This window comes from Pagrus pagrus (genome assembly GCF_965226575.1).
Source record: "Pagrus pagrus genome assembly, chromosome: 4".
Taxonomy (NCBI): Eukaryota; Metazoa; Chordata; class Actinopteri; order Spariformes; family Sparidae; genus Pagrus; species Pagrus pagrus.
In genome coordinates, this window is record NC_140188.1 from 8,071,023 (window position 1) to 8,084,684 (window position 13,662).

Genomic DNA, 13,662 nt, shown 5'->3' on the forward strand with positions numbered 1-13,662 from the left:
TGCTTCAACAATCACACAAAAAGATTCACTAAATCAACAACAGACAGAATGCATTAAGAGTGTGCGCTCCATTAAAATGTCATCAGCGGCTGCAAAAACCATCACAACACAACATTTTTAGACAGGATGTGATGTGCAGTGACAATCTCTGGTGCTATGATCAAACCTGGACATCACACAGACACCAAAAGCTGGACATTTAAACAATCATTTAAGTTAGAATACATTTTCCATGAATTGTTTAATCCTGCATGAACTGATTTTGTTTTGGCCACTTTGGTGAGGTGGAAACAAGCAGTGAACAAAACACGAACATATCATGATCTTTTAAAGGAGACTTTTTATGCTTCTCTGTGTTTTCCTCTTCAGTGTGTTTTTATAGATTCTCGTGTGTGTAAAAGGTCTTGAAGTTTAAAAAACCCCAAGTCCACACCAATGGGAGCTCCTCTCTCGCACAGAAAACACTACTCCTGAAGCTCCTGAAGCTCCTGAAGCTCCTGAAGCTACTGAAGCTCCTGAAGCTACTGAAGCTCCTGAATCTCCTGAAGCGCCTTTAATTCTGTGTCTTCCTGACATCACACTGCGTCACCACGTCACACATGTGCATAAGTTTTGCCTACATTCACGGTAGAAGTGAATCTAACTGGAAACTAAAACCACGACAGAGCCGGCCAAAGAAACTGTAAGTGGTGCTGGCTCAGGCGCGTGTGGGCCGACCAATCAGAGCAGACTGGGTATTCAGAAGGGGGGCCTTAAAGAGACAGAAGCGCAAAGAGAGTGTGCCAGACAGAGGGGAAATAAAGTGCTGCAGCACTCGACAATATGAGGAAATGTGTGTTTTTTTTAACATTAAAACATGTAAACCTATTTTAGTAGTCAAATTATGAAACTGAAAATGAGCACAATATGTCTCCTTTAAGTTGATATAAAAAAAATGTGAGCTAACAGAGGTTTATTTACAGATTCAGCAGTGCTGGAGTTGTGTTTCCTTCTCCACCTGATGAATGTGAGGCTAAAATTGACTCTTTTCTTGTGCTATTTTTGCTCTCCAAGCCAGAGGAGACAAGCCAGACAATGTTCTGTTCGGTACGTCGTCAACACGATGCCAGTAAGAGAATTAATAGTTTCATTATTGAGACTACAAACCTAAGATTGGAAGCCATAAAAGACCGCAAATTGTCCAAATGCCACATCCATTTTAGAAAGATGGCACAGAGAAAATCAGCCCCCGAGGATACGACTGCCACGAAGGCACTAACCAGCCGGAAGATGTTCCAGATGAGCATAAGATGTGTGTGTTGAGACAGTGCGTGTGTGTGGATGAGAGAGAGGGTGAATGTCAGTATGTTGTTTAAATACTTACCTTATAAAATGTTTAAAAAGTATACTGTTTGAATATTGTAGATGCTGTTTTACTGTTTTTGTGACTGTTAGCTTTTGGTATCCAGCAGCTACCGTGGCCCTGGTCAGTGAGTGTGTCTGTTTGCTATTTGAATGAGCTGAGCAGATAGTGCACAGAGGGGGTTGAAGAGGTTTTCAGCAGAAAATGATGCCATGAGAGCAGCGAGAGTGAACCAAAACAGTGAAGCCAAACAATGAGCTGAAACTCACTACACAGCTTTATAAAGCTGAGGGGAGCTGCAGATTCAGCTGATATTTATCTGTCGGCTCATCATTACCAGTAACCCCTTTTATACCCTTACACTGTTTGAATAATTGTTATTGTAGGTTACAGCCGCTTTAATGGCAGAAAATAGTCGGATATGTTCATCACAATCTCAGAGAATCCAGAGTAATGTCTGAAATTGCTTTTTTAATCAAACCAACAGTCCAATAACAAAAAGTATTACATTTATAATGATTAAAAAGAGGAAAGAAAAAAAGCTCTTTCATGTTTGAGAATTGGGAACGAGCATATTTAGGTTGTTTGATAAATAATGAATGAACAATACATTTCTGACTAATCAATTCAGCGCTAGTGAAACCTAAAAATGTCAACCACTTCAGAACATCAGGCGGCGCCGACAGTCATCTACAGGACTGTCAGACAGACAGACAGACAGCAGCCCACCAATCTGACAGGACTGAGCATGTAAGCACACTCACTCTTTGTTGACCCCGAAAACCTCAAGATGGCTCAGAATACATTTTTATCATTAGCTGTGCTGCTCACTCACACTTGTCTCCACGGCGCTCATTGTCTTCTGTTCTGTCTGTTTTACTTATTTAAGCCTCTGTCCTCAAATGTCCGACATGCAGAGAGTAGCAACTCCACAGCAAGTTTATTGCCTCAAATGAAAAGGACATGTTTTGCTGCCGCGGCCACTTTGTTGATCATCGTCCTTCGCCTCCTTGAATCTGCCTCTTGAGGCTCTTGATTCCTTGTTGACAGTGCAGCCAAGTGCTGTTGTGGCCCCGCTTGGCAATTTGTCTTGCAACTGTTTTGACCACTGGAGGATTACGATACGTCCCCTCTTGTTTGTTCTGAATGGAAACTTCTCCCTGAATACTTATTAAACCTGCGACCTTCGCGTTTCTCAGCTGGCTGCTCCGGTTGTTGTTTGTCAAATGACTGCAGTTTTATGAGCGTAGTGATTTTCGTCGAGAGGGAGGTAAAAACCACACGAATATAAATCTGACGGTTCAGACTGCGACGAACATGTAGAACAATCTACAGACCGCACGTGCACACGCAAGGATGTGATTTGAATCCCAAATGAAAAGATGAGATTAAGATTTCTTCTGTCAAAACTGAGAGGGAAGAAAAACAGAACTGGGACACTTTCAGCTGCAGCTCTTGCATCCAAAATTCAACTCACACATATAGTAGCACACACATCACTTCCTCTCAGCATTATTGATTGTCTCAGGCTGCACGCAGGGTCGACAACTGCTGGCTAAAGGTTGACTGACCCTGCTCATCGGCTCAGAAAACAAACTTCTTTCTGCTTGAGCAAACATTACATATCAGGTATTGTGTGGCAGAGCATGCTAATAATTCAACACACCGACACGGTCCGAAAAATTATACACAACGCAAAATGTCGACCAGCAACCAGGATTAAAACAGACTTGAAGTGTTTTTTTTCACATGACACTGTTCTGATTTTACTTTGTCAACCAATTAAGGTGTTTTCTCCTGCTAGATATTTCTCCCATGCACATAAAACCGACTGTAATATCATTTCTCTGTATTATCTACTAAATAGGCAACTCCACATGAGATCAATTACTGGAGATCAATACTAATTTTATAATGAAGCCTTCATTATACCACAAGAGAAGACCTTCATTGTATTGTTAATATTGCAGCGTAGCACCAGTGTGAGTGCTGTTACTCCCCTTAGTCTCATTTAACTAAGCAAACACTTGTGCTCCACATTTTCTGAGAAGCAACACAGGCAGTTTATTCAGGAGCAACAAACTGACTTCTCACACTGCACTTAGCCCACGGCTACAACCATTCCAGAACCTCAGAACCTTCTTAGCCCCGGGTCAAGAAAGCTTTCATGATATTCATATTGTGAGCCCTGAGCTGAGAGTTGACCCCGGGATAACTTTGCCCCTTGTCACACACAAATTGTTACCCCCGGGTTAACCTAAACCCAGGGCTGCAAGATTTATACTATGTTTCTACTAATGTTTTCAGTCGAGAATGACACATGATTACTCTGTTTACTTCAGCTTTTTCATGCTGGCACCTTTAAGCCCCGTGTTTAGTTGATATTCAGGAGATAAGCCCATAAACTCTTGGCTAACCCTCCTATGGCATCGGCTGATGAACCTCCTTTGGATTAAACTTGCGCTAACTGCTTCCTTAGGGCTGATCAGACTGGGCGTGCACCGTACTGTCTTCTCACTCATCTTTTTCTTGCTGAAACGCACAAAGAAAGAGCAGTGCAGTACATTTTTAAAAAAAAATTATTGCTAGGCAACCACTGAATCACCTGTTCTTAGCATGAAGGTGATTTTCCCTTGACATAAACCTGCTGATCTGTCCCTTTTATGTTGGCTAGCTGAAAGAACTTCACTTCCTAGTTCGATAGTTATCCACCTTGTAAATAAATAAAAAACATCCGCAGCAAAAAGCTCTGGCTCTGATTTAGGATGAGAAGCTGTTCTCTGAACTGGACACAGGGAATCGAAGATCCGAGGAGAGATCACAGGGAGTAATGTTCAGTTCAAAGCTATGAAGCTATTGTTATTATATTGATTTTAGGGTAAGTTGGGAACAGTTGGACAATGATGTCAGGCACTGTTCTGCTCTAAGTTTAAGTTTTTTCAACTTGAGGTGTTGCGAGCGCTCCTGCAAACACGGCAGCCACTCCGGGCATCGAAAAATGTGAGGTACCCAGGGGCCGTAAGCAGCGAGAAAAATGAAAAGATTAAAGAACATGGGGCTAAATTAAACTAGAGTAGTAATGTGTCATGCTAAATAATGAATATTAGCTGCGTGTTCAAACAGACATTTAACCCATAGCTGCTAGAAATGCAATGTGAATCATACAGCCCCGGGCTTAGGTTAACCTTTGGTAAACAATGTGTGTGAAAAGGGTCAACTCTTGACTCTTGATTCAGCATTAAGGATAGCCCCGGGCTAAGAATATGCTGTGTGAAAAGCGCTTTAGACACTCATGTGTTTTACTTTAAATCCATCCCAAAATATTTGGCATTATGCTCATGTAACAAAAACCAGACAATGTGTGTAAGATGGCTGACAAAAGAGATAAAGAGGATAAAGAAGAAGGTTAGTCATCAATGTGAATTCACATGCAGAGGATGAGCCAAAACACTTGTAATGTCAGTACAGGTTCACACTCAGTCAGTGTTTGAGACGGACCAACCTGGACACATATAGATGACATGACTGTCAGATGTAACTCTAGACTGTGAGAGGACTCAAAAGGGTGTTGCTGAGCAATGGAGGAGTATTTCCTCCTTGGCGGGAGACTAAATTAAATTTAGTAAAACAAACCCGAACGTCTATCCTTTTAGGTTGATACACAATGTTGTATCTCATGGCGTATGAAGGCAATAACGTTCAAGGTTGTGCTGCACCGGCTGCTGCTTTCACGTGACCGTGGGCACAGAGGCTGAACAGAAGTGGCGACAGCTCACTGTGAAGCACCTTCTGTTTTATGCTGTTGTTTAATTTTGGTCCCCTTATCGTTTCCTGGCAAGTGTGGACGATCAAATTGAGGCAGCGCACGGGGCAGATACTCACACACAGTGGAGGCTCGCTGACAGAGGTAGCACAGTGGCTGAGGGACTGAGGAGAGTCGTCTGGCTCAGTGCACAGCTCAGGAACAGCAGTGAGATGAGGACCGTTCCCGTTGTCCCAGATATACAAGGCAACCTGCAATAACACAGATTGATCTTTGGAGTTTACAAGCTACAGTCGAGATGCAATCTTTCAGACATTAATGTTTTATTAGCAACTTAACAGAGGAGATGTTTCCGTTTATAGTAAATACCACAATTTTGTTCCCACAACTAAACTCCAGAGGACATATTTAATATTTAGGTTGCTAACAAAAGAGATAAAGGGGATGACAGAGAAGGAGAAACTCAGAGCTGGCGTATTTTGCTGTACCTCAGCAAATCTAGGGTTTAGTTTAACTATTCTACAGGGGGGAGATCGAGACGTTACAGTAAAAGAATACGTGATGAGGACTGTCCCGAAGAATCAGGATCGACAGAAACTGTAAACTGTGATGTTTTTGTGACTTGCAGCCTGGAGGTAATCAACTGACGGTGAACTAGATTGACGTTGAGCATTCATGCGCTCCGTCTGTGTTTTTGCATATCTGTGATCTTTATTTTCGTCTGCGTGAGGTCGGAAGTGCACGTTTGTCAAGTGAATTGAAAATACAAAACGCTTAAAATCCCTCAACTGTATTTGAAACATAGCATTATAATAATACACGGTATTATAATTAATTCTCTCGGACTGAGCACATGCCGTTAACTGAACCACTTTACCAGACTGAGTCTGATAAGTCTGATGCCGTGTTTACTGAACAAAAATCCCTCGATGCCTCCCTGACTGAATTTCAGTGATAAAAATAAGAACCTCAACGCCGCGCCATGACAATTCTCCAAAGTAATGAGATTTCACTTCAAGCTCAGATGGATTTCATGCCTCGCTCTCTTTGTGCAAATAACTTATAGTAGGTCGGTGTGGCTTGAGTGTGACGAACAGGAAAATTGTCGGAAAATGGCTGAAAACTAGCAGCCTCATCATCACTTTTCCAAACAAAACAGGTCTGAAGGTAACCGAGCGGCTTGCGCGTTATCTTACCTCATGTTTCAGGTCAATGGTGAAGTCAGACTTAAGTGGCTCATCTCTCACTTTGTTTGCGAGCCTAAAATATGAAATATAAATACATATACGACCTTTCAAACCTTGGGAATACTGTCGTGAGAAGAACTGAACAACTCAATTTTTACTGCACAAACTCACCGAACAACAAGGGGGATGCTTAAGGCCCAGGCAGCAGCAAAGTCAGGATATTTAAAGACGGAGGGGTTCTCGGCAAAGGCGTAGTGATGGATGATGGTGGACTCCTCGTCATGAAGGGGCTTACCAAGAAACCACTCCTGATAAAAGAGAAGTAAGTGACAGGCTGTCAGCACAAGTGCAGGTTACTTCTCTTTATTTTTACAATGTTACACTTCAGAAAGATATTGCACTTAATATTTCTTTTTTACCGTTAATATATTACTGTAAAAAAAGGCACATTCAGGCATCTGGCCTAATTTGGGAGTTTTGACACTGCACTTGGCAGAAAATCTTTGTAATTCTCTCTGGTGATTAAGTTCCTCACTGTCTGGGAAATAATGAGATCTCTTTATAGAACAAAGTTTTTAAAAATACCACAAATTGTAGCCAAAAAGGCTCTCATCATAACTCCTGATATATCTGGAGTAAAACATATCTTACCGTGGAGAACTCCAACAGTTTTATTTTGCAAAATATGCTTCTTGTCTCAGATGAGAAGACAGATACCACAATCTGGTGTCTGTGTATGGTAAATAAAAGGCTGCAGCCAGGAGTAGCAGTCTCTAGCTGTCTCAAGGTTTAAATTATGATTCAGAGGGTTACAATGCCATAATTAATGCCATACATCAAAACTTTTGCTTTATTTATTTCTACTAGAATTAGCCCAGCTTAGAGAGTAAACACGACATGTCTACATTCGTTATGTTTCACTATCCAGTTGGTTCAGCTTTAAGAAACAGCTCAGTCTTACAAAACTGTTACAGGTGATCTTAATGTTGAGAATTGGGTTTCACATTTCTGATTATTGACTTTCCTGCATGGAGACATCATCTTTCAAGAGAGTCACGATGCATCTAAGCATGATGGGCGTTGAAAATGTGGATGAGACAGTAACAAACAGTTAGCTAACCGGACAGCGCGGCTGCTGTCAGTCAGGCTAAAGACTTTCTGGAACAAAAACAAGCAACAGGCGAACAAAATACAAACTTTTAGCTTTGATTTTCAGAAAGTTTTTGCAACGCTGTTCAATTGTATTGTGTTATAGCAGGAGGCGTTTGAAAATCTGTGTACATGTATTTGTATTAAGTGTTGATTGCCGTTTAAATGCTGAGGTATGAAAGAAAGACCCTTTCTTCCCCTTCATGAATGATATCTGCCAATAAATCAACACATCATTAATGTATCACACGTCATACTACGTTTAATTACTGTCACGCTTTAGTGCCTCAGTGTCTAATTGGTAAAACTTAAATTGGACAGTGGCAGCCAGTTCCTGTAAAGGGCCATCACTTCTGAAAAAAAAATCTAATTTGGTCTCGCTTATCACAATATGAAGCTGACCACATCACTGTAACACCTGAGAGAGAAGTCTGTGCTTCAGGGTGTGTTGTAATGAATGGTGATGTGTCCAGGGTCGTCTCTTCCTCGGGATGAGGCCGTTCATATCCACACAATAATGACTTCAATCTCTGACTTGGAATTGAAATACCACGCAGGGTCTTAATAGTCCTAGATGAATAAAAGGGGTTTCTGTAATTGTTGTGCAGAGTTTTTCTCAGACCAAAGCAAACTTCAGCTGATAAAAATAAGCTTTTCTTTCTTGTCGGCTTAACGTCAAAGTGGAATTAACAATGTTTTTGGCCCTGATTAACTTGAAAGCCAAACTTGTGTTGTGAATGCTTGACAACAGGTGCACATGGCAACAAGAACCATAACAATGGATTATTTTAAAAATGAATAAACAAACACATTATCGATGGAGAAAGCTTGAGTAGGAAAAAATCTTTTTATAACAACCCCAGAGTATTATTTTAAGACTGCAGCATTTATCTCATATTTATATTTGACCTACCTCACCGACCCATATACAAGAATATAATTTCATGAGTGGAGAGATTAAATTATATCTACAGCAGAGAACGGAGTGACATGTCTGACAGGTTTCACTGTGAGCTGGCAGGGCTCAGTGCAGCAGAGCCGGAGCCAACCTGATACTATATCTCTTAATTGAAGCGATGATCAGCTGAGCCGGAGCTGCAAACAGGAAGCTGTAATCTCACTGATGAATTTAAAATAGATAGATGAAGAGAAACGGAGGTTCAGAGGAAATATACTCACTTTATTCTTGTCAAATTTTGCAAGCACTTGAACGAGCTTAGACATCCTCACATTTGTTTCCTCTTCGAGAAATACAATCCAGGATGAGTTTTTCCCGAAGGAGTACGATAAGCTGAGAAAAGACAAAAAGAAAAAGTAACATCAAAACTGGAGTTGAATAATGAAATAAGAATAAATGGAACATTGCCATGCACAGAAACTACATAAAACAGTTTTTTTATTCCAGTCCAGTGTGAGGAACTATCTAACTGAGGCTCCTGACCCAGTCAGATCAAGGCAGCCACACAGTTTTTCCCTTGAGGGCACAAAGACAAAAAAAAAAACACATCACAAGCACAAAGGCTTCTTTCAGGGAGGGCGGCTCTGTAATGATATGGGCTGCTTTCTCTGATCCAGGTCCCTAAATCTTTACAGTGGAAGAAGAAAACAGATTCAGATGTTACTTCACATCCCACCAAAACAATTATGGAACACATATTGGATTTTTTTCAGGAGGCCCAGTCATGACGCCGACTGCAGCTAATGTCATTATCAAGCTGTTCAGACCACTGAATAACTGCGGTAATAGGCTTATTGTCACAGTTATAGACACATTCGGACGGCTTTTATTAGAATGTGGGGCAATCGATCAAAGATATTGTGCTAGAAATAGCTTCCGAGCAATCTGTAGCCCTAAAAAGAGGCTAAGGAAATATCCTCACAACCAAAATATAACCTTCAATATCTCAACTGTAGGAAGACAAAATGTTTCTGACGTTTTAAATCTTTGGTTAATCACATGCTCGTTCAACTGTGAGAGTTCTGGGATACTTACTAAGGCAGCAGAGGAAGGATGCTCCAGTCTCCCTCATTATCTGATAAACTATGAAGAAGCAAAACCACCGGTGTTTTCTGAAAGAAAAGACCACACAAACCAGAGATAAAGACATGTTTATTAACTGCACAACAGCTGCACAAAGCAGCTACAGACAATAAAAGGAACTTTTCTGCAAGAGTGAACCCGAGGGGGAAATTGGAAGAAGGCTGCGCTGCTTGACCTCACAGCAAAACTGCGCAACGCTGACAAAAATGAACACAGACTGTGTTCATTTAAGTGTCAACAAATCCGATGAATAGACCAAAATAAACAGTAAATGTATCCTACGAGCACTGCCTGTGTTGCCAAAGTCCGATGTGCCACAGATGAGCACTGTAATTTATTTTGATGCCCCACACTTTTCTTGTTTCCTTAAATACTCACTAGAGCACCAAGTGTGTTTTAAACTGCAGCAAAAAGGAGTTGTTAAGTGTATAATTAAAATTTGCTACAAGAGACGACACATTATGAAGACATTATTTAGCCTTTTTAAAGAAATGGCTACATATTTGTGACCTGTTTTTAAAGGATTTACATCGTCCAGAGTGCCACAGAATTGGTGGAGAACAAACTGAGATGGAATGATGTTGAATCAGACCAACTGTAAACCCATCGTCACCTCACCTATTGATTTGTGAACTCTCGTTTTGAAATGTCAAGTTTAGCATAACAGCCATCAACGTCTCTGGGGAGGATCTCCTGATTGGATCTGACTGAGAACCTGACACACCTGGGTAGCGACTTGTCAATCACAATGTAGCCACGCCCTAAAACCTACCCTGCTTTAGCGTCTCTCTTTACCTCTTAACAGGACCATAATTCACAAAATGATTATCATGCTGTGTTGAAGAAGACTTGAAACTAGTGATTGAGTCCATAAATTCATGAGGAAACTGTTCACTGAGGTAATAAATTAAGTGCTAAGTATTTTCTCATAAGCTTAAATGCAATCAGACTTCAATTTGAAACCAGTGGTGCTAACATTTGTAATTACGCACTAAACACAGCTGAGGCTGATGGGAATGTCAGTTAGTTTGGGAGGTTAAACCCAAGTATTAAATTAAACTTTGTCAGGGAGATCACTAAAGTTATTACAATGAATCCTAAGCGGGATAATAATGCTCTTTTAATTCATTAGCAGTTTTCTTCTTCACTTTTTAGGATCAATGGGTCAGACAACAGAACATTTCTGTCTCATAAATACTTGCTGTGGTCTGGCTGGAGGACATGACAAACGATCATCGTTAAAGTGCCAGGAATTGACTTTACTCTTCCACCTGACAGCGACTACGATGAATGTTGACATTTGTAAAGACACTTTAATGCATGAAAGTAAACCTGGGCTCTTTCTTTTCTTCTTTCCACTCAGTGAAGCATAAATACAGAAGGTGTCTGCGATCTGACTTGCACTTGCGTGGCATGATTAATTTGGTATAATTCTCCAGACCAGAGGGTGATATTTATGTGGCTGAAGGTTCACTAAAATGAAATAAAATGTAATTATTTTCGCCTACAGGGCAATGTCATGGAACAGGTAGACGTTTAAAGAGCAGAATGCTGGTTTTCCACTTTATCACACTTCATAAGATAAAATGAGCAATTGCTGCACATGACACTCATTTCAAGTTAAGTCAATTTTACTTGCAAAGCACATTTAATTTACTTAAAGATGGGCAACAAGTCTCCATTAGTCTTGTCACAAAACTGGAATTTTTAACTTTGATACAATAATTTGTGTGTGTGCGACAACTCGCAGTAATTGAGAAGAGCGAGGGATTAAGTGCAGCTGGTATGGGTGTACCGATACAGCAGAAAATCAGTATTGAAACCGTTTCACATATTCAAAATCAGTACGTGATGAAAAATCAACATTTTTGACAACACTAGTCTCCATTTCCCTCCCATACACCTGCCTGACTCAGTCATGAGCAAGATTTCGTTGATGTGTTCTTTGAGTTTTAAGTTTGGTCCATGTCCCACCTGCCAACATGAAGCAGGAGGGATTTATGAGCTGTACTGCAGCCTGCCATCAGTGAGCAATTGAGATGTTTAGTCTTCACTTTTGGAGAGCTTGTGTGTCATCTGGTCAATCATAAATTACAATATTCCAAATTTGGCTCATTCTGGCTCCCAACATCTGTCGGGTTCGACCATTATCATAGCTCGTATTGTTGAGCTTTAGGTGCTGTGGTTTGGATCTTTTCATGTGAAGAGTTGACAATAAGAACAAGCCAGAATAATGGCAGTCTTATCCTGTAAGGAGATAAAAACTTGTAAACAAACTGGTATGATCCTTCAAAAAACCCATTTTGCCTTCAGGGTTTGTGCTCTTGCTGGTCCTTAAACTAAGAAATAAACTGCTAGTGAGACAGAAATATCGCTGGAAACAAGCGCAGGGTATTTGAGGGCACGGACAGTGCACACAATCACTTCAAAACGAGAGGAATCTGTTTCAGCAAAATTCTCCGTATTGAGGACGGAGAGTAGAAGGTGTGTGAAGATTGTCTGAGTGAGCCGATGTTTCACACTGCGAGGAAAACAAAGCAGCAGAGCGTGAGACCCTGTGGTTCATTACTGCACGGTCCACTCATCATGCAGGAAGTCAGGGGGAACAGTCTCCTCTGAGCCATTCTGTCTAACGGCAGCCTGTTTGATTTAGGCGATGAGTCTGACGCTGTTTACACGTATTAAACCGTATTAGTCTGTCGAGGTTTGTTAGCTCTGCTCTAATATGAGCCTTATCTTAAAGCTAATAATGACACGTACGGTGTTTCATCAGACGGCTCTCTACTTGACATTCACACCAGCATTGTGATATGAAAAGAATAACTCCTATTCCATTTAACTTGAGAGAAAAGTTGAAAAGAAAAAGAGAGACACGCAGTCTTCAGATAATAATGCAATCTTAAAAAACAGAGCTTTTGCTTCAAAGAGCTATTGACATTCCTGCGATAAAGGAGGCAGAAGAAGAGGCTGATTCTTTTATGGCGATTGTGAGCCAGCGGCAGACTCCTAATCAACAGATAAGAGCTGGTGCTCGTGTGGACACGCTCGCAACGAATAGGACACTGATTGCTTGGTGACTTGGGAGAAGATGGGGGTCACTGAGACCTGGTTGTCATGGAGGGACAGGAAGCTATGCTTTTAACCAGAGGAGAGGCTAGAGGGGAGGCTGGATATAGAGCCTGTCAGAGGCGCTCCAGTGATGAGCTGCAGTCAACATTGACATTTTCTGATGGTCAAGCAAGGCGAGCCAATGAGAGCCAAACCTCTATAGCAGAACATTTTCATCACCGTGCCTTCTTAAATGCAGAAACTGTCAGATGATGCATGTGAAATCATTTAAAAAACAGTGCATGTCACTGCTGCTGTTGGAGGTTTCCGAGTTTAATCTCATTCTGTTGCACTTGCGCGTCTCTGTGGATATGAGCATCGGCTAAACGACAAAAATACTATATGAATGTAATGTGAATTCCTCCCAGAAGGCAGAATGTCAAGCTGCAGGAAAATGCACCGCGAGTCGCCACATGGAATACACAAATTCCTGTCTTTGTGAATCTGCGGATATCACAGTCAGGCGGGGATAAAACACAAATATCTGCTATCAGGACGAAAAAAGGCTCCGAGACACAAATAGCGATACTACATGTGTTCCCCATCTCGGATGTGCAACGATCACACCACAAATCTTCATCTTATCACTGATGTTGAGCTGAAATCTCGCATATTTAGTTACTAATACAGCAATAAATAATTTAAGAAGCAATTTTTCAATCATATGAAGTCCAATGGTTTATTCCTTAAACCTTCTTCCCTGAGAATCAAAAGTTATTTCAGTTCTCATGTCTGAAATTGATTTCAAAACATTACAGAGCTGTTCACAAGACTTTCAGTGGCAAAAACACCACAACATACTGTACATCAAACATGTTTAACAGCTGCAAACTAAATAAATCTCGTATGTGTTTTGGCTTTGATGTTATTCCTCCAGCATACCAGGAACACCCTGTAAGACTGTTAAATAGCAGAATTATGAGCTTGTTGTGCCTCCGAGGTGGGATGAAGTGTTGGATGGCTGGTTGTAAAGGTGGGGGTGGAAGTAAATACGATGACCTGGAGAGTTTCATACTTTAAACTCAAATGTTACTAAAGTAATCACAGTTTTTTTGCTTTTGCTATATTGTTT

The 13,662-nt window shown here is 40.9% G+C and overlaps 1 protein-coding gene across 1 annotated transcript in view; it reads right to left on the reverse strand.

Annotated features, from left to right (window-relative positions):
- The window catches only part of b3glcta (beta 3-glucosyltransferase a), a 69,557-nt gene that overhangs the window by 16,269 nt on the left and 39,626 nt on the right, over positions 1-13,662 (reverse strand). The window contains exons 5-9 of the mRNA XM_084351511.1: positions 9,435-9,511; positions 8,621-8,732; positions 6,464-6,600; positions 6,302-6,365; positions 5,225-5,356 (exon numbers count right to left, since the gene is read on the reverse strand). Coding sequence (XP_084207637.1) covers positions 5,225-5,356; positions 6,302-6,365; positions 6,464-6,600; positions 8,621-8,732; positions 9,435-9,511 — 522 coding nt within the window. The remainder of the gene's footprint in view (positions 1-5,224; positions 5,357-6,301; positions 6,366-6,463; positions 6,601-8,620; positions 8,733-9,434; positions 9,512-13,662) is intronic.